Raw genomic sequence first — 24,628 nt, forward strand, 5'->3', positions numbered from 1 at the left:
TGATAAAAGGGTATATTTGTTATTTAAAGTCATTTGCCCGACTTTTGGACCCTCTCAATATTGTAGCACTCACTAACTAATTCCGTCATATCTCATCAATCTCCTTTTGTAATGAAGAGATAACGGATTTAGCTATACATATTATCAAAAACTTGATTACACACGACATTAACGTTTAATTAGTGAATTTAGTGTGTGTGACACTCTAGTAATAGAATCGCTGAGGGTAAATTAAAACAATGTTATTTTATTCTTTGAAATGAAATTTATTGTTTTTATTAGTGAGTAAAAATTGGTCAAAATTAAAAGTGGTAAAAATTGTAAAAGAAATTTTGTAAAATCGTACCAATGAAGAGGGATTGATTCTAAAGATTTTGAGAATTGTGCCAACAAAAATGTGGTGAATTTTACTATTTTAATTAATGAGCAAACTAGTAAAATTCACAATTAATAGTGGGGAAAATTATAAAATAAAAATTGTAAAAGAAATTTATCGTTTTTATTAGTGAATATGATATATTTTGCAGGCCCAACTCTTTTAACCAAAAGAGTTGGGCCTGTTGTTCCAGATAAGATCGGGTCCCTGGAGTGGATACAAAATTTTAGACATCTGCCGTCTGATTTTACAACTTTGCGTCCCACGTGGATATTCGCACCGTGCGTCTTATACAACTCATCGCATGTTCTTGCTTACCTGCCCCTTCCTCTCACTGTTCTTGTTCCTCTCTCTCTCCGCCAGTTTCTTTCCCAATCTGACCAAATTGCAATTCGCGTGACATCGTTCATCAAATGGCGGGTAAACTTTTGATTAAGTTTCGTTCTCTGTTTCGTCTTCATCTTTTAATTCTTCGTCATATTACTTCCCATTATTGTTTAATTCTCATGATTTTGTTTTCTATTTCCCTTTCAATTGTATAATTTCAGTAGATTTTGAGCTCTTTTTTTTTTTAATTTTTTATCTCAATTCATATAGCAAGAATTACGAGTTGTTGTGAATTAATCTGTTGCTGAATGAGGTAATATTGTTATTAATATGCGAATTCACATACAAAAACATGTATATTGTAGTATTATTAATTTGGCATGAGAGGTGAAAAGAATTTGTGGATTGCTCGTTTGTTAATCTGAATGAATTACAATTTGTATGGTGGAGTGTTAGGTGTTGGTCTCTATCTAAATTGTTTTAATTTATCTAATCTTGTAAAATTAGTAAATTTGACTTTTTTTTAAAAAAAATTTATTTTTTCTTCTAAAGTCTAAACAGACGCACACGCACACACTACATTTGACATTGTTGATGTTGAATTTATAAAGTTTTACTGGACGAAGAGAAAATAAAAAAAGAATTGCTTAAGTTTTCGATTTTTCACCTATACCAAGAGTTGGGATTGTGATACAAGGTGGTTGACATTACCATGTGAAAAATCATCTTATTAAACAGATTTCTTACTGTAACAATGCCTTGTTGCGTTCGACATTGGTATTTTACAGAACTTGAGGTGTCCATGTAAATACCTGTTTATTAATCTCTGTCTGCGAGTGAACTTGAGTTTACATTTTCATGATCAATTGAAGGCTGCATGAAGTTATCCGTGAAGAGTGGTGATGGATTATATTTTGAAGTTTTCGTTTGTTCTGTTATGAGTTTCTTTTTGCATTATGTGTTGCCTTTCACTCCAAATTCAGTCTTTGCTTACACTAGTTTGACTTATGGCCGGTGCCTCCTGTGGCTCTTGCCTTTCTTTTCACTACTTGATACAATGGGATAGGATGTGGAATGTAATAGATGCTATTATCTGTGATTGTTTGGAATTATCTTGTTTTACTCTCTGCTAACCTTCCGAACCAATCATTCACTGGAACTGGGATGGAAATGGTTGTACATGGCAGCAAACAATGCCATGCATGTGGGAAAGTTGTCTCTGTCTATTATATGTTATATGTTGTCATTGCACATGCACAATGCACAAACATGGATTAGTCCTCAGAAATGTATATAAGACCTTTATTTATGAAGTATACTTTATTGATGGAAATTGTAGAGTTGTAAGGAGTTAGTGATTGTTGTTAATAGTCAGAGGAGTGTCTGGTGTTGTTCTTTATGTACAAGCCTTCCAAACTCATTAAACAATCGTAAAGGACTATATTAAACAAAAGAAATAAAAAAGTGAGCTTCAAAAAACCAAATTTTATAATAGCATTGGGGAATTTTGGAGATGAGTTTTAAAATGTCAAGACAAGTTATTAGAAAAGGCAATACGTAAATTACTTAGTTGCGACTTTACGCCTTCAACAAACAATTTACTTAAGGTTTTCTTTTTGTGTCCTTTTGCATCGTCTTGGAGCCTGACATATCAAGAATTAAAGTCCAAGATAGATTTGCAATGATAATCATAATTCTAACTTCCAATTAAGTTGTTACTAATCTGAAATCTGATAAATTTCATGCAGCAATGTCAGGGAAGATTGTCCAAAAATTTTTGTTTGTGCAGTGCTGCCAACAGAATAGGCAGTCAAGCACCCTGTACCGAAGGGACTGTTGTACCCCTAATATGCACAATATGCTTCCCCTTCAAGGAGGGAAATTCGCATGGACTGGAATCTCTGCCATGCAATTGCGTACCTTGTCAAAAAATCAGACTGGTTTTATTAACCGAGGAACAGTATACTGCAACGGTCTGTTCTAGACTCTCACTACCCAGGTTGATATCAAGTGCAATCATAGCATTTTAGACACACTTAAAATACTTCAACAAATCTGGCTCTCATTATAAATTTTGTCAACTAATTTTTATTTTTTTATCAAGCATAACTTTTGATTTTGTGTCTTGACAGTCTTGTTTATCAGAATGATGGTTGACTACATAACTTTTCTATCATCTTTTCAATTACAAAATTGTAATTATAAAAGGGCTTTTCTTGCAGCTGCTCCATCTACTGCTGCTATTCCATCTCTTGAAAAAGTTAATTTCCTAAAGCTTCAAAATGGCAGGTAGAGAAAATGCCACTATGGGATGTCATTTCAATTTAGTTTGGTGTGTCTTTAATATGAATTTTTGGAATCTCGTTGGAACATTACTGTCAGGAATATCTTTTACATTACTCTGGTTCTTGTTTTCTTCTAATATGCATGTGTCTTTGACATTACCGTATCTTTTTATTTAATTCCTTCTGGCAAGTTAGATATCCATCAATTTGACCTAATAGGAGAATTGGATTAAAAAACAAATTGTGACATTGTTGTGTTAATTACTAAAGCATCGATGCTGATGGCTAAAAGAACCATTTACACATGACATGTGGATTGTTACTGGATCTTCTACTTTTGGTGCGTAACATGTGGATTGTTACTGGTTTGGATGCATTCGACTCGGATCTTTTTTTCTCAAGTTGTTTCCTTCCCCAACTCCCCGTTCTCCTTGGGGTGTGAATCCTGCCATCCTCTATGGGGATAGATTCCACCTTTGGCTATCTAGCCGGTGGTTTCAGCTCCTAATTATTTACTCATTTGTCCGTACAGTTTGACACTGTTTTACCTGAGGATATGGATGCATTCAACATAGTTCGGCAGAATATGCTAAAGTGATGGAATCAATCATCCAGTACTTAATCTGAGTTTGTCGAATGTGTACTATTCCGACTATATAGTGTTTTGATCGAGTTTGATGTATCAAATTAGCAACCACAATAATTAAAATGCCAAACGTCACTATACATCATACGTTGTAATATAACAATATAACGTGAGTACATATATACATCTTAAATACATGCATACTCGTATGGGAACATGCATATGCATGCAGGCGTATGATGCATATTGGTTTCCATGGACTAATTTTCCTCTGCACAGTGATATTCGAGGTGTTGCAATTGCTGGTGTTGAGGGAGAACCTGTTAACCTCACCCTACCAGTTACAGAAGCAATAGCGGCTGCATTTGCTGCATGGTTATTGGACAAGAAAAAACCTGCTGGATCTAAACGCCTGAGAGTTTCTATTGGCCACGATTCTCGAATATCAGCACAAGAGCTACAGGTATCTATGTCTGATGTGTTTGTGAGTATGAGACAAATTTAGCTGCTAAGCACAGTAAATTTCACCATAAATAACTATTCTGATTTTTTCATTAATATTAGTCATTCCATTATTAATATAATACCTATATATGTTTGCTTTTGATTATATGTTTTTATTTAAGGATTTGTTGATAGTCCTGATTTGATCTATATTTGATTCTAAATGGAGAGAGAAGCTTCAGAACTTAATTGCACAAAGTGTCTGCTGTTAGATTTGGGCCCATGTTTGTTTTGTTTTGCTTTGTTTTTTCCTTATGGTAATCTGAGCTTTTGCCACTGAACCAAGTGCCCTTTAAACTTCTTCATGCATTAATTGAGGCAATTGTACAATGATGTGATGGAGATCGTGAGGTGTTCCACACCTATGTCAGGCGTTGGCGCAGGGATATTTTATTCGGGATATTTTAGTATTTTTACTTTTAGCGGAGAGTGATTATTTTTAGTAATTATTGGGATTTTATTTTATATTCTTTTATTATTGGGTTTTCCTATAAATGGCATTGGTGTAATAGACTTCAGTAGTTTTGGAGATTATTGCTTTCTCCGAGTTCTCTCAGTGTTCTTTTCCTTCACCCATTTCTGTTCTTGCTTTTCTCACCCATTCTGTCTATCCTGCCTATCTAATCAATCTGTTCTCACCCCCCTTCGTCTGTCTCCTCATCCCCTTCTTCTAGTCTATCTCTTCTTCTATTTTCTCATCCCTTTCTTTCTTTCTGGTTACTATTTTTTCTGCGTCATGATGCCTGCTGGATGTTCATGATCAGAACCTTACTTGGAGTGCACATTAGGTTTCAGCTGCTCTCCTCTTTTTTCCATATTTGCCTTCAAGGAAACTCAGAACCTTCACTTGTGACAAAACAGCTGGTCAAGCAGTTGAGGCTGGTGTTAGAAGCTAGGCCATAGATGATATCAATTTTTCAGATGTTGTATCATGGTTTGATTTGAAAGAGTAATTCACACAATTTCTTTCTGCATATTTAAAAGATTAAATGAATATCATTAAGATTGTGATACTTTTAAGTTTAAATATTAATGGATATTTAACCCAAACTTCTCGTATGAAGAACATATGATAACAAAATGGCATAATATCAATCAAGCCCACTTATTTTGTTTGAACTATTGACTTCAATAATTATAGATCTTAATTTTAATGCTTCTTTTTCTAATAGTAGGTAATTTTTTTCCTTCTCCAATATGTAGTAACTGATCTTCCCATGGTATCAGAAAGAAAAATTAAGAGAAAGATCCAGTCCTGGAAGAAACATACTGTTATCGCGTTGATTTCAAAATATTTACAATATACTCATTTACTATTCAGGAAAAAAATAAATAAATTAGTTACTGATAATTATATGATTCATTTTCAGGATGCAGTTTCTCGAGGAATTTCTGGTGGTGGTCTGGATGTCATTCAATATGGGTGATTATTTCTATTAATTGTGTTAATATTGTAGTATTTGGTGGGCTGTCTGTGCTTGAGGGTTTGTTCAAGTCATGGTTATTGGCCCCATGCTGGCTGGTAACCCAGTACATAAACTGCTCCGGCATAACCATTAACTTCTTCTTTTTTTTCTTTCTTTCTTTCTCTCTCTCTCTCTCTTTCTTTCTTTCTTTCTTTCTTTCTTTTTTCTTCTTCGTCTTCTTTTTTTTCTTTTTTTTTTTTTTTTTAACAGTGCCATAGGACAAGAGCTTGTTCCCTGAATGATCACTATGTGATCTATATGTTTTTTCTTGAGTTAAAATCATTCAAAAACGATACCATTAATTTTCTATTACTTTTTATCTGTATACATCCACACACACATGTATAATACATACCAACATAGAGAATGTGTTGTTTTCCTTATGAGTAATGACTGATAATAGCCAGGCCATACTGATAAATCTGATTTTGCCTTTTTAGCTTAGCGTCCACACCAGCAATGTTTAATAGCACACTTACTGAAGATGATGACTTCTTCTGTCCAGCTGATGGATCCATTATGATAACAGGTAAGTACTTGAGCATGTTCCTTCTAATAAATTTATGAAGTCACTCAAGTTGAAGTAAACCTTCTAATTTTTAAGCAGATGGCTTTAGATTGTATTTCTACTCACAATATAATCTTTATCTATATTTGAATGTCAGAAAATGCTGAACCATTATAATATATTATTTCATCTAATGAACTTTTAACCTATGTCTGTAAACAGCAAGTCATCTTCCTTACAACAGGAATGGGTTTAAATTCTTCACAAACGCTGGAGGGCTTGGGAAAGCTGACATTAAAGACATCTTGGAGCGTGCTGCAAACATATACAGTAACTTCACAGTTGAAGGTTTAAAAGATGCAGAAAGAAGAGCATCTTCATCTGTAAAAATGGTTGACTACATGGCTATTTATACATCTGCTCTTGTAGCGGCAGTTCGCAAAGCTGCAGGAAGTATAGGTAATATCCCTTCAAACAAATTGTTGTTCTAGATCTGTGAAAATTACAAAATAGAACTTTTGAGACTAACGCCTCCTTTCTTGTTTCGGGCTGCAATTGGGTCAGGCTTAACCCGTATCAACCCAAGCTCAGCCCAAACTTTAGATGGGCTTGGGCATATTTTTTGAAGTTTGGGCTGGGCTCGAGTTGACAAAACTGAACCGTACCTCATCTCACTAAGGGTTGGGCTTAGATTTTGGCAGCCTGACATAATCCTAGCCCAGCTTTATATATAAAATTCTTTGTCATATCACACTTGGCCACCTCAATCCAAGGTCACTGTTAGCTCATTGAGAGGATCTTTTAGTCAATGTTTGACCGCATTGACTCTGCAAAATGTCTTGGATAGGAAATGTGTAAAGTCCCAATTTTATCTTTGAACTTAGGTGTAATATCCTACATTTCTATTTAGTTCTTTATTTGTTACTACTAGCTTATTGGTGTCTATTTAAATATATTACTTCACACGGGTTTTAACTATTAAATAGTTATGGTGGTCGTTTGAGTGAAAATAGGGAAAGTGGAAGGATCTAAAATAAAGAATAAATAGTTAATGGGGGTTAGATTGGAAATAAAGAATAATAGGTGGTTTGAAAGAAAAGAAGAAAAAAAATATGACAATTGTGCATGCTTTTAGGTGTCATGTATGCCTGTGTATACATGTGCTCTTACTAGATGCAAAAACGAGATCTCCCAAAGCCATATGTCTAACATGTTATATATATATATATATATATATTGTCTGTTTGGGGAAGCTTCATGTCATTTGAAGTCCTTTCTCAATAAGATATTCTTAGAAGTAATTCCAATAAAAGGAATTCAGAATTAAAAAGATGTTTGGTGAAAACATTTTTTTGAATTCATTTAAAAATTGACATTATCTTTTAATTTGGAATATTATTTTTTCATTTACAGTATTATCCTGTACTTCTAACCCATCAGCCCCAATTAGACCAGCCCAACTCGTCATTTTCTTTGGCCCATATCATATTCGTGTTGGCAAAAAATTCAGAACTCCGGTGATTGAAATGACTCAGATTTGTAGGGGTTATTTCACGCGATCTTATGCCTCAACTATTGCGATGATTCATTACATGGCCATGTTGAAACAGCCTGATCCACTATTTTTCGGAAAGTTCTCCGTCATCAAGGCATCATATAAAGGTGCTCTGTTGGTCGGCGACAACCCTCTTAGCAAATCATGCCATGAATGAACCCCCCCACCAAAAAAAAAAAAAAAAGTGGCCTGTGGATGGGTTTTAGCCTAACCAGTTTTAGATTTAAAATTTTGCTAATCAAAATAATATAGATTTAATATTTTTAATTAATCAGAATGACAAAAAAAAAAAAAAAAATCTAATAAGAGAGAAAGGTTGAGCAGATTTTACAGAGGGAAACCCAGGAGAGAACATGGAGAAGAAAATAAGTGCAAATAAATGAAGACTAAAGGCTAATATGGGTATTATGAATCAATAAATAGGGTTAAAGTTGTGAATCCAATATTTGTAGAGAACGTGTCATCTGACTTCCCGAAAGTCACTCACAGAAGTAAGTTTTCATAGCTTTCATGAAACGGGCTTCTAAGGGCTTGGGCTTTTACTAAAACCCACCAAACACTCAATTTTTATATTGAAGGACTTTTTGGGTTTAAAAGCCCGTTTTGGGGTCCCCAAAAGCCCTGCCAAACACTACCATAGTTACCAAGAAGCTTCCAAGGGAAGCTTTATGTGTAGTCTCTACGTATAGTGAAGTGAAAAATAAAGGAAAAAAAATGAAAAATGATGACTGAATGACAAGTGGGGGACACTTGCCATTTTCTACACATGTATAATTTGTATATGTATACACTTGTCATGAAGCTTCTCAAGGAAGCAGGAAGCTTAGTGTATACAATATATACATAGTTGAAAGAAGGAAAAAAAACGCAAAACAAAAGAGAGCAACAAGCAAGGAGGTAGGTTTTCCTATCTTTACCCTTTTTTTAAAATATTGTTTTTATTTATTAAAAATTGAAAATTTTCTATAATTGTCTCTTCACATATGAAATATGGATTTAATTTGTTAAATTACTTTGTTAAGCATGAAATTAGTTGGAGAATTGTGTGGCTTTGAAATGTATTATTGTGCTGAAAAATTGAACTGAACAGTTGCTGTCATGAGCTCGAAAATTGAACCTATCCCGATTGGCATGAAAAGCCCTGTCCCACAGGGTCGTGAGATAACAACAATCACATCTCAAATCATTTTAAAAAATTTCATGCTTAACAAAGTAACAAAATTCACCAAAAGTAGCATTCAAACTCAATTTGGGTGAAACTAGGACCAAATGAAAGCTAACAAACTATATTTTAATTTCAATCAATTACTTGAGAAATGATAGAGCCTCCGATCTCAGCTTCCGAATTATCCTCCACATCCGACGTGGCCTTGCCACATCAGCCCACTACAAAATGCACTGGCATCTTTATTCTTTTTCTTTCTTTTTGGCTTTCTCAATAAATTTACTTTAGTGACACATTTTTTATAAAAAAAATAAAGTTACTTTGTAATAAAGTTTGATGGGCCAGAAAGAATCTCCATTGTCGGCGACCGGCTCGAGTAAGGGAAGAAAATTCACGTATTTAATACCTCACGGGGAAGGATTTATTGATACACTGTCCGACCAACCCGCGAAGTCCTCATCGGTCACCGGCCGCCTTTGGTTCCCGTTGTTTTGGTTAACACAAGATAAATATATATATAACCCTCTCCCTCCGCCAGCGGATTCTGTAGCTTTTTCCCCCAAATCTTCAAACCCAACAACAATCAACAACAGTGAACCCTCTAGAGGCCTTTGATCGTGTGAAAAGAGGATGAGAAATCCATTCCACCATCGCCACATGTTCTGCCGGACTGCCCAAAAAATCAAATTAAACTTGGGGGTGCTTTGGAGTAACTTGAATGCCTTTAGCTAGCGTCGTCTTCCCCTTACCATTCTACCTGTTCACCTAAGCTGTTTCAACCACATGGCCTGCAGGAACTTAATGTAGTTTATGCAAATATTGCTATAGCCCAACAATACTCCCTTTACATGGCCATTGGCAATGCCCTCATGCAACACCCGTTCACATATCCAATACAGTCCTACTTATCAAAAAAAAAAAATTCAATACAGGCTTAACTGCTCTATAACTGCTGGGGGAATGATATGTACTAGCCATGTAGATAGAGTAAAATTGAGAAATGTTTTTTTCTCAAAGACAGAAAAGGGAGAGAAACTAGAAATGTGTTTGCCCAACACAGCAACATTTGAAGTGGTCTTTGGAGAATTGGAAGATCTTTACTAGTTCTGATACTGTTACATTATTGAAATGATTTTTGGGAAAATCTTATTTAAACTTGAGTGAACTTTGAGAAACTAAATAGGACATGTTTAGAGAATAAATATTTATGAAAAAATGACTAGAAAATACTGTAATTCCAATTATCTGGAAGAGTTCGTACAAATAAAATAACCAATAACATATATTAACAAACTCGTAATTTGATTTTATACAACCACTTGAAACCCATAAATCTTTCTGTCAATGTAGAATCTTATGTCTGGTGGAGAGGTGGATCGTGTGCCTATAACAATTAAATTAATTTCGGTAGGAATAGGGTCTACTGCAGTCATCCTTGCAATCTTAGCAGCCTCTCACTCACTTTAATGTCCCCTCACAACAATCCAATTAAAAGCTCCCTGACCTTGCATAGTTTTTTTTTTTTTGATAAGTAAAATTTATTGAAAGACACTCCAAGGGGGAGTGGAACCCAAAGGAAAACACAAGGCCAAAAATGTTGTAACCCAGTCTCTTTGTTTCTTCGCAAGTATCGATATTATCCTCTTTGAGGTTGCATCATTCTTTTATGAGTAAAAGAATGATGCATCCTGTGATTGTTGTAAGGCATAGGATCTGTGTCTGATAACATTCTGATAATATCCTGTGATTATGTTTTAAGGGAAAATAAATATTTTATTTTCATTCTCATATAAACAGAGTATATAGGGGGTTGGACCCATCTAGGGTCCTCTTCCAACTTGACCAACCCACCCAAGTTGCCGCCCCACATGAAATGCTCTTCATTGGAACTGGATGTCATGTCCTGTGCTTGTCATCTGGTGAATATATTTCTTCTTTAATAAATCTGTTCTTATAATAGGTTGTTTTTGTTTTATCTACTCATTGACATTTGGTTTCCCTCCTTAAGTGGTCAACATCCCACATGCTTATCTTGTTTTGAATCTCAGAGAAGCCACTGGAGGGGTTTCACATAGTTGTTGATGCAGGAAATGGAGCAGGAGGATTTTTTACTGTAAGTTTCAATTCTATTGATTTGAAGTCGCTTTTTCTTTTGATGTTATTCTAGACAGAATGGAATTTTGTATTTAGTTACAGAGACTGTGGCTATGTTTCACTCTCATCATTACTGTTATATTGTTTTTCGGTAAATCATTACTGTTTCATTGTTGTTATTCCTTTTTCATGTTCTTTTTTTTTTTTTTTTTTTGCCTGCAGAGGTTACATCATGTCATATGATGCCTTAAATTAAATCCATGTATTAAGTTGGATTATGAAGTTCAATATTTTAAGTTTGTTTCCTCTAATATCTTTTCTTTTCTTTTTTTACTTTTATGGAACAATATGATTTCCCTCTCTGTCTCTCTCTGTATATACATTTGTATATGTAGGTATGTATGTATGGGCTATGGTCTTTTCTTATCTGATGTTTGGAAGCCAAAAAGTTCATAGAAGATAATTTCTTGTCCTTGCATGATTATAGAGAATTTTATTTAGACAATCTTTTGTTATATGAGGTCTGGAAGATTCAGATGTTTTAAATATGTGAAAATCGAACCTTGTTCACAATTGACTTGTTGAAACAAAAAATTACAGTATAAACTCTTGCTGGAGGACAGGTGATTTTTCATTTCGTTGGGAACAGTTGTTTGTTTTAAGGTCTTATACCAATTTTTTATGTTAATTCAAGCTTGTGTGTAATGTCACATATTACAAGGAACTATTTTATAACATTGGGGAGCGCAATCATGGGTCTCCTCTATTTTTCAAGCTTTAATGTTCTGTATGATTCACAGTGCAATAATGAATATTCATGATGATCCATTACGAAGATTTTAAAATTTCTAATTTTTAAAGAATAATAGGAAGAAGTAGACCTATTTATCATTCGAAGTCCATGGGTAGAGAATATTTTCCCAGCCTAGAGGCAAGTACATCTGAAGATACAAAGTTTGTTAATGTCCATCATTTAGAAATTGCCAGACTTAACATTACCTAGTGTCTGGTTCCGTCTACACTAGCTGCTCCAATGGGGAAAGACTTCAGGTAGATTAACTTTGTGACTATTCTCAATATTAAATTTAGTAATATGTTGAACAAAGTGACTGTCTCGGACTCTAACCTGCATGACTGTGCATTCACTTGTTAGCCTGAGCTTTTTTCATTGCCCAAGCAATGATCTCTATAGATATTAATGGGACTTGAACTCTAGCATCCACTTATTAGTGGTCCCAAGTTATCAATGGACCAAGATGCTACTCTTTTTTTGTGTTTTTTTTTTTTTTTTAATCTAAAGAATTGACAAAGCCAAAAGTAGCAGCCAACATATTTTTGTTAGAAGTCTTGGGTTTACAAGAGGTGAATGAATTGGTAGCTTTGTAAAGAGCATGTTAAGCCATTTCTTTTCTTTTCTTCTGAATTTATATATTTGTAGATGGTTTTTGATATTGATTGCTACAAAGTATACCTCAGGTCTAGATTTAGTGGCCTTGCCTGCGCTTAATAAAGATAAATGATGTGTAGTAATATGAAGTGATGAAACTATTATCAACTTTGGATGATAATAGAATTTTTTATTTTTAATATTGAACATAGTATCATTTTAGTTTTAACGCTTAGTGTATAGGAATCTCTTTAAATACAGCAATTGATATATTCTTTCAGCATCATCCTCTCGGGGAAGGTGAAAGTAATGAGCTAGAACTTGTACTATATGTTCCTTTCAGTCTTATACGGCAGGTTTAAAATTTGTGCATGTCTTGATACACCGAGTGACCACACCCCTTAGTTTGATGTCCCATGAGGATGCATTGGTCCTAATTGCTTCTAAAGGCATTTGCATACATTCCATCCTTTAGAACAGAGTGATCACTTCACCAAAAAAGGGTAAAAAGAAAAGTAAAAAATTGTAGAGGGTACAGAGGGGACGAAATTTAGTATATGTCCCGTCTAGGCAGGGTGCTAGGAGGGAAGACTGGGGACAATCTAATCTTTGGCAAAATTTTGCAGTGGCTGCTGTGAGACTCAAACATAAGTTATGTGACCTTATGCTTGTCAGGACTATTTTTTTCTGCTGTACAAAGCAATGACCCCCCGGTTCAAGTTTGGATGTCATGTGATATAAGAAATACACAATTGTCATAGTTTCACATTTTGATGCACTAGCTGGAAGTGTTTTTGGAAAAATATCCCCATGATGAATGTAATTGGATCATTTTCTGAAATCCTAAAATACCCTAATATTAACCTGGTACTAGGAAAAATGATGATAACCTCACTTGAATGCTCATAATTTGCAATGGGTACAGTTCAATTTCCATGTACAGCCGAAAATGGGACTATATTTTACTACATGGATGCAGGATTCTGGATTCAAGTTGAATTAGTTCTATCTGCTTGAAAGTGTGAATTCATGTCATATGTTAAACTAATTCATTTTCTAGTTACACCATAGAATAATATTAGTTGTTTTACTTTAAATGGCTTATCAGGCAAAGGTGCTTGAACCTCTTGGGGCTATTACTTCTGGCAGTCAGTTTTTGGAGCCAGATGGTAAATATCTAATTATGAAAATTCTGAGGAGGATGTTCATATGTTTCCTTTTGCTGATGATAAATCTATTTATCACATCAGGTTTATTTCCAAACCATATCCCAAACCCAGAGGACAAGGCAGCAATGAAAGCTATCACTCAAGCAGTCCTTGACAACAAGGCTGATTTGGGGATAATCTTTGATACAGATGTTGACAGGTGGTGGTTTTTACAGCTGATATGTTCATCTGCATGCATTTTTGGATGATCTTGACTGTGTATTTCTTCCAGATCTGCTGCTGTGGATTGCACTGGCCGTGAATTAAACCGGAATCGTTTGATTGCTTTAATGTCTGCAATTGTTCTCGAGGAAGTAAGTTTTCTTTGTTAATCTGTCTTCAAATTTTTGCTTTATAATTTGAAATGGTCTCCCATCAGAACCCCCTACACCTCTAACCATCCCCACAAACAAAAAGAAAAGAAAACAGGAAAAAGAAAAAAATTGTACTGGTGTGAATCTTATTTGTTATTTGTTTTGGTTCCATTTTCGTTTTACTAGCATCCAGGAACAACTATCGTCACAGACAGTGTGACTTCAGATGGGTTGACTACATTTATTGAAAAGAAACTTGGTAAGATATATAATGAGTTCAGTTGATATTCATTTCTCATGATGAATGTGCTCATAACCCAAAGTTCTCACAGGAGGGAAGCACCATCGGTTCAAAAGGGGCTACAAAAATGTCATTGATGAAGCAATCCGTTTGGTAATTTTTAAGATTCACTTATTCTTTGTGAATTTAGATCATGGTTCCATCTCTACAAGTCAAGAAGCAACCATGTTTGAGAAATTCTAAAATCTTAATGCTCCGACTGTTGTAAGCGCCTTATTCCTTGTACACATGGTTTGCAATTACAACTTCCAGAACCAACGATAATTGGGCCGCATTATATTTTGTTCCTTTTTAATAGAACCCACAATTTGAGGTACAAAGGGAGGAGGAAATAAATTAAGGAAGGAAAACAAAATACTTAAACAAGCAACAAGACTAAAAGCGCATCTACCAAGGAATGTAAGAACCAATGATGGTCCATTGTGTTATAGATATTTCACTGAATAATTGCTCTAAAACCAAAGAATATTTATACCAATGCGTCGATAATGCATGCATGATATTCTCATGTCTCTTACGGTGCAAATTTCTTTGTGGTTCTTGTTTTGCTATAGAGTGGCATTGCATTTTTTTTTTAATGCAAGACAATCCAATCACTCTTGGGTTTCTGAAATCAGTATGAACAGCTTATCCAGTATTGACCTCTTTTAAGTATACCTTCAATGGTTATCAGCCCACTGTATGCTTTTATTTGTTTTTGGTAGTCAAGCTGAAATTCTATAAGTTAAGATTTGGTATAAAGGAAGTTACTAATGTCTTGACTCAGGCAAACAATTATAATCTTATGAAGAAATGCTACTTCTTTCTTGTCCAACTTTTGCCCATATCTGTGTATATTTTATATCCTCATGTGGGATTTTAGTTGTTAATGTAAGGTGTTATTTTGATACTAATAAGAACGGGAGTGTACTAAACAAAGAGGGAAGTAATCGAAAGGTGATCAGAGCCAAAAGCAACACTTGTTTGTCAAGTTGTGACTTTTGATATGGGGTCCTCGATTGATGCTTATGTTGATTTGCTTCATTTGAAGTGCTCATGTATCTTTTTTTCCTTATGTGACTGAGGCTACAGCCATAAATAGAGCGGAATGGCAAAACAAAATTTATGTAGCTGACTTGCTTTTTTGAGTTGAGTTTGTGTGACTGGATTATGTTCTGGAGCCTTGGTGATTAACCCCAACACCTCTTATATCTGATCACATCTTATATATATATATATATATATATATATGATTTATGCCATTAATTGTTGTAGATGCTGGCATTTTACCTCTTTTAGTATACTTAATGTTGCATTTTGGTTAGCATTTCAACCTTTTGGCTTCATATGGAATTGAAATTTATACCTGAAGTGAAATATTGTTGACAGAACTCTGTTGGTGAGGAATCCCATTTGGCTATTGAAACCAGCGGCCATGGAGCTCTTAAGGAGAATCACTGGCTTGATGATGGTGCATACCTCATGGTAAGCTTTAATTGCTGTCATGGTTGTGAAAGTTATTGAACATGTTAGGGTTAGAATTTATTGTTCAACAAAGAAAGCGGTTCAAGTCCTTGGGATTTCTAGTTAGGTGTTGCACAGAAATCCCTATTTTGTGGAGTCAGCTTTTGTGTTCCTTGCAATCTGTTTTTTTCTTTTTTATTCCTTTAATCCCATCTATTTGGCATTGCTTGCAGGTCAAGCTCTTAAATAAACTCGCATCTGCCAGAGCTTCAGGAATAAGTGGTGGCAGCAAAGTTTTGACTGATATGGTTGAGGGTCTACAGGAACCTGTGGTTGCTGTCGAGCTTAGACTCAAGATTGATCAAAACCATGCAGATCTTAAAGGAGGGTATGTGACTGAATGTGGTAATTATTTGCTGAACGTGCCTAGGAAGTTGTGCATTTTATAATTAAACCCGTACTTTCAGATCTTTCCAGGATTATGGAGAGGCTGTTCTGAAACACTTGGAGAATGTTATAGATTCAGACCCAAAGCTTCAGAAATCCCCTGTTAACTATGAAGGCGTAAGTTCCATAACCTGCAAACCAACACTATCATTTGGAACAAATTTTTTAGGGTTCTATCTGTCAATCATGATTCTAACAGCACTAGAAGTCCATGCTTTTTAGCCTCTTGGCCTACACATTGCTTTGCAACCATAGTCATTGCTGGGGTTACAATGGCATCAAACTGACTTATAGTGTGTAGATAGAAGCATTAAATTGCTTGGTTTGTAACTCTGAGAACAGTTTTCTGTTTTCAGAAAATTGAAAATAAAAAACTGTACAAAAAAACTCTACTTGGTTCAGTTTTCTGAAAACTGTTTTATGACAACTCAGTTATAAAAAGGCCTATTTTCAGATAACTGTCTTTTATAGTTCTCTGAAAACAGTTTTATGTTCTCTGAATTCTTGAGAACTGTTTTCAGAGTTACAAACGAAGCAGGCCCTAATTTCTTAGATTTTGATCCTGGAACCAAATCCACTGCCACCATTTGACTATTGTTTGATTTTATCTTTAGAGTAGAGAAGGTCCTCCTCTGTTTCTTGACAAATGATGGAAGTTGAGTGTGGCAGCTTAGAAACAGGACGATGTAGACTTTGAAAAACAAATTACCAAGAAAATTAAATTGTCAATTGTCTTAATACTTCCGGACAAAATAACATGATTGTTCTTGATGTCAAATGCAACAGTAGTTTGGTTGTAATTTGCATATATAATTTACTTCTTGTTGATAGGAATAAGAGTTGTGCCGGCAATGTCTCATTCAAAACTCTGGTTGTAATGTGTCAAAAGGGTCTTGAGAATTTGAGTACAAAGGTTTACTATAACATGGCGAGAAATCTGCATCCTCAATCACATATCTAGGGCGTAAATTGACCTTTGAAAGACCTTAAATGATCTAGTTTGATCTTGGTGAGGCTAAAGTCAAGTTTCAAATGTGTTTTTTGAAAAACTATTTTTAAAAATAAAGGATTTCAACATAATCTAAACCAAGTGTTTGCTGAAAAATAGAGATGGATAGATTGATCATCGAGTGAAATTCTGAGAGCGTTGATTAAATGGCCAATTGATCAAAAAGCTTATCCAATGGTGCTCGACTGAAGTCTCGATCAATTGAACCCTGCGGAACTATATTTTGGAAACTATCTTGAAACAGATTTCTACAAGGATTCAACTTATAAAAACGTATGGCAACCTATATTGATATAAATATATGGAGTTATAGTTGAGAGAAAATCATGGCGTGAGTGTGAAATTTCCATAACTCAATCTAGGATTTTCTTACATAACATCATATGTGATTGAGTAATTTATTAGCGGGGAATTCACCAATATATTGAAACTATCAGATTTTTTAGCAAAGGGGAGGACAAATGTTGGGAAGCATATTCATAAGGAATGAAGTCTGTGACAGAGAGGACAAACAGTCTGCATACTGAGTGAAGAGTTTTGACATCTATGTGTGATGAAACTAGGGGTTTTCGGCTATGGAAACTTTTAATTTCGTTGCAACTTCTTAGTGGATTGTTCTTGGTTGGGGTAGGTCCGGTGGTTTTTCCATGTTTAGGGTTTTTCATGTAAAAATATGGTGTCTCTACTCCTACTTTACTTTTTATGGATGCATGGTTAAGTGTGTGATGGTTCAATTCAAAAATTCATGAATATAAACTAAAATTCAAATCACAAGCAGCATATGTATGTTATTATATATTTTATTGCATTTTGTTTTCTTGTTTTAGGGATAGGTATTGCTATGTGAGGAAAATATGTATTATTTAGGAACTCAGACCATTCTTTCATCATTCTCTTTTCCTCTCAGATCTTCTTGTCCTGCTGGGTCGAGTTATTAACTTTTTGCTAATGTAGCTACATATTCTACTTTTTTAGAACAGTTTGTTTCCTTCCCTGGTTGTGATTAGTAAACTGTATGGATGATATAGAGGAAAGCGAATTGGTATTGAATTGATGGTGTACAGGTTAAATGTAGGATTAATAATCCCATTTGAATTTATCAGTTTGAATTTTGGTTGGATGTTGTTTGAGCGTATTGGTATTTCCTTATCTTTCTTCCCTGAGCATGAGATTATACAAGCTAGAACAAAAAAACGTCTTGCTGTTTAGGATTTTGCAATTTATTTATATTCTATTTTACTTTTATACTGTGAACGCCTTTGTAGGCTCTGTGGTCAAGATTACTACAACCAACCAAAATGTTTAGGCAATGGAAGGTTTTTTATGTTTTATTTTGTTGTTGCAGTGGTGGTGGTTTTTGTGGGTGTTGCTGTTGTAATAGTAGTACCAATAGAAATTGTTCGCAATATGACGTTTGCCATGTAAAACAGGTCCGAGCTTCCGGATATGGAGGGTGGTTCCTATTGAGACTCTCCCTTCATGACCCAGTCCTGCCCCTTAATATTGAGGTAGACACAACTATCTGAACTGTTGCATGAAGTTTTAATAGTTGAAGGTATTGAAACTGACTTGAATAATGACCACTATAGGCACCAAGCAACGAAGATGCTGTTAAACTTGCTCTTGCCGTGCTTGCTGCTGTTAGTGAATTCCCAGCTCTGGATATCTCTGCCTTGCACAAGGTTGTTCACATGTCGTAAAGAAAACCCCGGTGAACTGGATTGTTGTGCATTTTTGTGTCTTAGAAAGAGGAACCTCGTCGCGGATATGGCTTTGTCTGACCAATTTCTGTGTCACGAAGAGCTTCAGGTCTCGACACTCAACTGATGGCGCTTTTTGAACGATGATGATATATATCATGCTATAGAACTACATATACGGTGGATGAACATTAAACTGTGTATGCATCTCCAATCACGGGACAACTACATAATTTTCTAAACAACACATTGTAACTATGTTAATTTTTGATAAATTCATGTTGTAAACTACTGCTTCCTTGCACGTATGTCCAGATTTGAGAATTCTACATATGGCTATGTCTACTTTGCATGAAATTTGATTATCTAAAAACTCTGCGCTCTTGAAACCCAGGAGAGCTTCCTATGGTTGATTTTTATTTATTTTTATTTTTATTCTTTATGCGTCGGGTTGGACGTGAGTTAAGAGTAACCCACATGAATTGAAAACATAGAATCCATTATTAACTATTTAGGTCATGATTCATTTTTTTTTTTTTTTTTTAAATGAAAATGAAATCATGGAAGTATGGTTTGATTATATGAAAAAACAATAAAATATATTTATTAATTTTTGATAAATTATTTTACAGGCCTCATTCGAAAATATCATAAATAGAAATCTGTAAACGAAAAATATATTTTGAGGAAGATATTTTACTATATATATATATATATATTTCATCTGTAAAACAATATATATTTTTTGAGCAAGGTATTCGCGTACATGGAAACCTTATAAAAGTGTTGTAATTTCAAAATACATTGTACTAAAAAAAAATTGTACGGAGAGTTAGGTGGAGTTATTATAGGCCTCTCCTGTACGAGGCTGCATGGAAGAGTGGTCAGATACGACGTCGCTTTAGTTGAATATTTTAATACGCCGGTCTTGTTTTGTTTAGCAATTTATACGGGTGGACTGTTGACAGACATCGTCCACTTTCCCACATCACTAAAACCCCCCGATCAGGCGATCATCCTCTCTCTCTCTCTCTTCTCTCTCATCCAGATTTGTGAAAACCATCTCTGCTTTATCTTTCTAGGAGATATATGATAGATATACACTGTTTCTCTCTCTCTCTATATATATATATATATCTACAAATATTTATCGGCTCGTTTACTATAGTGTTGTGATCGGCAATTGATCGAATTATACGAAATTGAAGCGTTTGGTGTAGCTATGAATATGAGTCACCCTTCAGTGCACCCACTAGAAGCCCCTCCGCTCACCGATGCCGCCAACAACGCGCCGAGGGTGCGGATGAAGGACCTGCAGGGCATGCCGGGCACGACGGCCGGATTGGCATTGCGGTTGTGTCAATTTGGCTTCGCTGCGGTTGCGCTTTGCATAATGACCACCGCTAAGGACTTCCCCTCCGTCACCGCCTTCCGGTATACCCTTCTCTCTCTTTGTTACACGCAGTTGCACACACATGTATGAATTTCGGAGTATTACTTTAACCAAGTGTTATGAATCTTGTGATTATCCCTTTTTACATTAATGTTTTGGCCTTGATGAATTCATATTAAAAATTGTATCTTTGAATTTCGGAGTACTCAATACATTTTTGCTCGAGCATTTTGTTCAAATTTTCTTTTTGGTGATTATGAAATTATATATGCCTTTTCTCATCAATACGAGAATGTTAAAGATGAATGATCAGAGTGACTAGAAGACATGGAATTAATAATCAATGTGTGAGTATGAGGGAGAAATTAGGAGTGGCACCTGTTAAGTAGAAAAGTTATGTGAACATTGGTCCATAGACGCACCGGTAAATAAATATTCGATGTTGGTAGATTTTGATGTGAAACAGCTGAAATGTGATTAATGATGAGTCTGACAGGTTTACAGCGTTGGTAAAAATAAAAAATAAAAAATAAAATAAATAAAAAATAAAAATTGGATCTGTTGTGGTAGATTCATGAATAGATTGGCTGATCGTTTTCTTTGTCTTTGACTTGGTGATATATGCTGTTGATTCAGGTTGAAAACACAAACGATAAGTTGACTTTATTTTCAAAATCCCTTTGAAGTCGTACTGGGAAAAATGATAGAAAATATAGGAAAAGGGAAGGGCTGAGGTAGCTATTTGCAAGGACGGCACTACCTGGTAATCGTGGACTGTGTGTGAGTGAGGAGGTCAAACATTTAGATCAAATTTCTCTCCTTGATAATGTGGTTTACAACATAATACAGTTGTTGCAATAATGAGGCTCATCTGATCATCTAAGTGAGAATGATTCCTTTTGAATGCTCCGTGAAAAATAATTCTTAGCATTGTGTTTAACCAGCGGTACGTCCTGCTATGCTTGTATCAAGGAGACTAAGCACATGTAGTTAGAGGTTTAATGGAGAATGATAAGAGTGTTGTAATGCCTTGCCCATTTCTTTTTTTTCATAATTATGCCTTGCCCATTTCTGAGTCGGTTAGACCATTTATTTGCTGCACTAGTGTTTACTGGAAGAGTTGCATAGTGTTTCTGCATGGTATATATATTAAAATAGTATGAAGTACTCTATATATGGTAGAGATACCATAGTTTCTCGACATAACAGGGAATTTTCAGCCATGATTCTTTATCAGTGGGGTACGGTCATGGGTGACTTGAGGATGCGGAAGCTTTATATTTGGCGTCGGGCACAAAAGTTATTGAGCAGCCCAATGATTTCACGAGGGATGATATGGCGAAGTCTACGAAGAATTGCAAGCCTAATGTGAGGGAGCTCAAAGGTATAAGAAGGCTAGCCCACCCAGGGTAAAATAATGAATTTGGGAACAACTAGATGTGCCCGTAGCAGGATAACGGCAAGTACCATGGGAGGCAGTACACTGAGAGGATTGAGCAGGATAACAGTGACACGCGTGAACTGAAGTGCTTCTTGTGTGATTAACGGCAAATGATATGCAATTGTTCTAAGAGGAATGAGTTGAGCATTCTCGTGAAGAAAATAGGTAGGGGTGGAAATACTTGACACGACATGCTAAAACGACTCGAATATGACACGAGATAAGTGGCTTTGAGTTTGACTTAGTCGTGTTCAAGTCGTAATTGTGTCAACCCGAGTTGACGCTAATTAAACGTGTCATGTTTGTGTTTAACTCGTCAACTCATTTATAACTTGATTATACCCGTTTAACAAAATATGTCGTGTTTGGGTTTGAAATGACCCAAATAGTATCAAATTTTAGTTAAACTTGTCTTGCCATGTCAAGTCAAGTCTTGACCCATTTGTTAAACAGGTTAAGTGGGTCGTGTTGTGTTACCTGCTTAATGATGTTATTGTGTTCTTGTCAAGGTTTCTTGACATGTATAATAATCGTGTCGACCTCTATGGCAAGATACCTTGTCATGACACGATACGAATATAACAATGAAGTGACCAGCTATGATTATCAGTCTAAACCTGTTTTGAAGCGAATATCTATGTATGTTTAAAAATAAAAGAATATAACATGCAAGTGATGGTATATGCTCAAACCAAGCCCGACTTATTGCTTGTCTAAACCCAATTATGGGATCCCCAATCTGTCTCGTTAGGGCTGGACATGACTACTTACCTGAGTAAGCCGCCCAATGACCATCTCTGAGCATGAACCCAAATTTCTGAAGGAATCAATATTTATTTAGTGGTTCTGTCTTCTTTATAGAACACAGAATTTGGCGTTGATATTTTTCTGTGAACTGTACTGTCTTTTTGAGACCAATCTTCTGTTTAATTCCATATGTGCTTCTTGGTATATTCCATTACTCTGATATATTTTCTGGAATTCGCTGTACCAGCTACCTCGTTGTGGCTGTGAGCTTGCAAAGCTTGTGGAGTCTCTCGCTTGCCATTGTGGATATTTATGCCCTCTTGGTGAGGCGTTGCTTGCGAAATTCCAGGGTTGTTGGCTTGTTCACTTTCGGGGACGGGGTAAGAAAGTGTTTTTACTGATCTTAAAAAATTGAGAATGTAAAGCAAAAAAATGTGTACATATCTTGTTAGTATCCATGTAAATTACTACTAGAAAATACTTGGAAATTGGTTATTAATTTGTTGCCTTGTCCATTTTCTCTTAAGATAGTTGTGAGCTGTATAAAATTGATTTGGTTGGATCCAACCAGGTGCCATTTTGACATGTCTTGGAATCATTTGTTTGCTGGCAATATCATGTGTAGTAATTAGTGTAGAAAAGACTTAAAATCCTTTATTAAAGCATCTGCAAACTTTAAATACTGACTATTCAGAACTAAAAATTTAAGGATAAATTTGTCGGTCTATATTTAAATTTAAAACCGCCTTTAGTCGAATGCGTTCAGCATTTAGTGAAATTCGAGTTTCACAAACTTGAAAATTCAGACCCTCTCAAATTGATCTTTTAAGTGATAACTACTTGTGCAACGCACCTACAGAAAAAAAAATAATAATAAAATAAAAAATAAAAAATAAAAAACAGAAAAAACAAAAAACACACACACACCTACTGAAGTCCTGAAGCTTTTCAGCTTTTAGCACTTAATAGGGTTATCAAACAATCCTGTGTTTCTCACCACATTTTGTTCTCTTTTTATCTATCAGTGTGTGTTTGTGCTTTTAAGAGGGAGAGGCCCTCTTAAACTTAGCATGAAATGTAGGTAGTGCCTATTACCTACTTTGAGAATCATTTTACGGTAATCTCCAAACACATTAAAATTATATTGGAATCGCATCCCTTACCTCGGGAAACATTTCAGGTGAATATACTTTTCGTTTACACTACTTGTTCAGAAGCAGGCTGTTACAAACGAACTACGAAATCTACATAGAAGTTCTACTTCCAAGTTTTTATAAAGCCAATCGCAGCTCAAGTTGATTTGAACTGTTGGACCATTAATTCTGCAGTTCTTTGCTAAGTTTAAACCTATGTGAGTGTGAAGCAAGAGAGAGACGACAGATATGAATGATAGAGATCAACAATTATAAATAATAGCATAACCATTTCACCTATCACACAGAACCTTATGTATGCAAGTGTGATTAGGCGAGAGCAGTACCCAACTTCAATTTTTCTAACATTCATAATTTTTAAAGTTGTGTTTTGTTAGTTGAATAGACAGTATTGTGGTTGGAGTGCTTTGATTAGGCAATTGCAGTACCAAAGTTCGATTTTTCTAACATGCATAATTTTTTAAGTTGTATTTTGTTATTTGAATAGACAGTCTTGTGGTTAGTGCTTGGATATATGCTCTGTAATTTTGTGGATTGAGAGTTAGCACTATTATCATCAATTTAGGGATTTGTCCTTGGCATGTTTATTTGACAATTACATTTGTTCTCCATTCCTCAATTTAAATTAACGGTTTTTTCTTTCTAATTTTTTAACCTGTAGATCACATCAACACTTACATTTGCTGCTGCGTGTGCATCTGCTGGTATAACAGTCCTTATCGGCAACGATTTCAACAATTGTGCAGAAAATGATTGTACTAGGTTTGAGACAGCTACGGCTATGGCCTTCATGAGTTGGTTTGCTGTTTCACCCTCCTTTTTCTTAAATTTCTGGTCTCTGGCATCAGGGTGAAACATTTATAAATGTTGTTCAAACTGTTCTTTGGGCTCCTTATTTTCGCCCATTATCCTTGTAACCCAAATTTTGTATCCCCTCCTGTATAATTTAAATTGATGGGTTATATTATTGTAGAAATTTGTATTTTGAGTGCTTGAAAATTTGGCTATGCGCCAATCTTAGGGCTCTGTTGTGTAACTCCTCCAATCCTAGCCTAGTGGTGCGTTTCTCTTAGATGGGCTTTGGAACAAGAAAATATTATCCTTCCATTAAATCGAGAGGGATTTTTTTATTTTTTTTCCTAGTTGGTACTCACACACACGTCTCTATTGAGACTTGAACTTCTGACCTCCTTTTGGAAAGTAAGAGGCTAATACCGA

The 24,628-nt window shown here is 35.3% G+C and overlaps 2 protein-coding genes across 3 annotated transcripts; both read left to right on the plus strand.

Moving 5' to 3' along the window:
* The first annotated feature begins 678 nt into the window (after positions 1 to 678).
* LOC132311926 (uncharacterized) lies at positions 679 to 19,085 on the plus strand. 2 transcript variants are annotated; one of them, XM_059810081.1, is made up of 18 exons: positions 679 to 796; positions 2,452 to 2,676; positions 2,926 to 2,992; positions 3,854 to 4,037; positions 5,449 to 5,501; positions 5,985 to 6,073; positions 6,275 to 6,511; positions 10,821 to 10,885; positions 13,362 to 13,422; positions 13,504 to 13,621; positions 13,694 to 13,775; positions 13,962 to 14,034; positions 14,108 to 14,169; positions 15,445 to 15,540; positions 15,753 to 15,907; positions 15,987 to 16,083; positions 18,406 to 18,483; positions 18,565 to 19,085. In XM_059810081.1, exons 1-18 carry the CDS (start codon positions 790 to 792, stop codon positions 18,673 to 18,675), a joined length of 1,860 nt encoding a protein of 619 aa, XP_059666064.1. In that variant the 5' UTR covers positions 679 to 789; the 3' UTR covers positions 18,676 to 19,085. The 2 variants fall into 2 exon arrangements, with proteins under 2 accessions (XP_059666064.1, XP_059666065.1); XM_059810082.1 differs by lacking the exon at positions 2,452 to 2,676 and having other exon boundaries at positions 680 to 796.
* Positions 19,086 to 19,614: 529 nt separating this feature from the next.
* Positions 19,615 to 24,434, plus strand: LOC132311927 (CASP-like protein 5A2). Its single transcript, XM_059810083.1, has 3 exons — positions 19,615 to 20,109; positions 22,504 to 22,636; positions 24,072 to 24,434. Exons 1-3 carry the CDS (start codon positions 19,898 to 19,900, stop codon positions 24,261 to 24,263), a joined length of 537 nt encoding a protein of 178 aa, XP_059666066.1. The 5' UTR covers positions 19,615 to 19,897; the 3' UTR covers positions 24,264 to 24,434.
* The last annotated feature ends 194 nt before the right edge of the window (positions 24,435 to 24,628 follow it).

The sequence above is a fragment of the Cornus florida genome, unplaced genomic scaffold (assembly GCF_030987335.1).
Source record: "Cornus florida cultivar Cherokee Brave unplaced genomic scaffold, ASM3098733v1 CherokeeBrave_3.0.0_Hap2_Chr06, whole genome shotgun sequence".
NCBI lineage: Eukaryota > Viridiplantae > Streptophyta > Magnoliopsida > Cornales > Cornaceae > Cornus > Cornus florida.

Coding starts and splice junctions, on each gene's coding strand:
- LOC132311926 (XM_059810081.1), top strand. Junction 2,677..2,925: donor AGGAACAGTATACTGCAACG/GTCTGTTCTAGA, acceptor CTTTTCTTGCAG/CTGCTCCATCTACTGCTGCT. Junction 15,908..15,986: donor CATGCAGATCTTAAAGGAGG/GTATGTGACTGA, acceptor CCGTACTTTCAG/ATCTTTCCAGGATTATGGAG.
- LOC132311927 (XM_059810083.1), top strand. CDS start 19,898: ATGAATATGAGTCACCCTTCAGTGCACCCACTAGAAGCCCCTCCGCTC. Junction 20,110..22,503: donor CCCTCCGTCACCGCCTTCCG/GTATACCCTTCT, acceptor TCGCTGTACCAG/CTACCTCGTTGTGGCTGTGA. Junction 22,637..24,071: donor TGTTCACTTTCGGGGACGGG/GTAAGAAAGTGT, acceptor TTTAACCTGTAG/ATCACATCAACACTTACATT.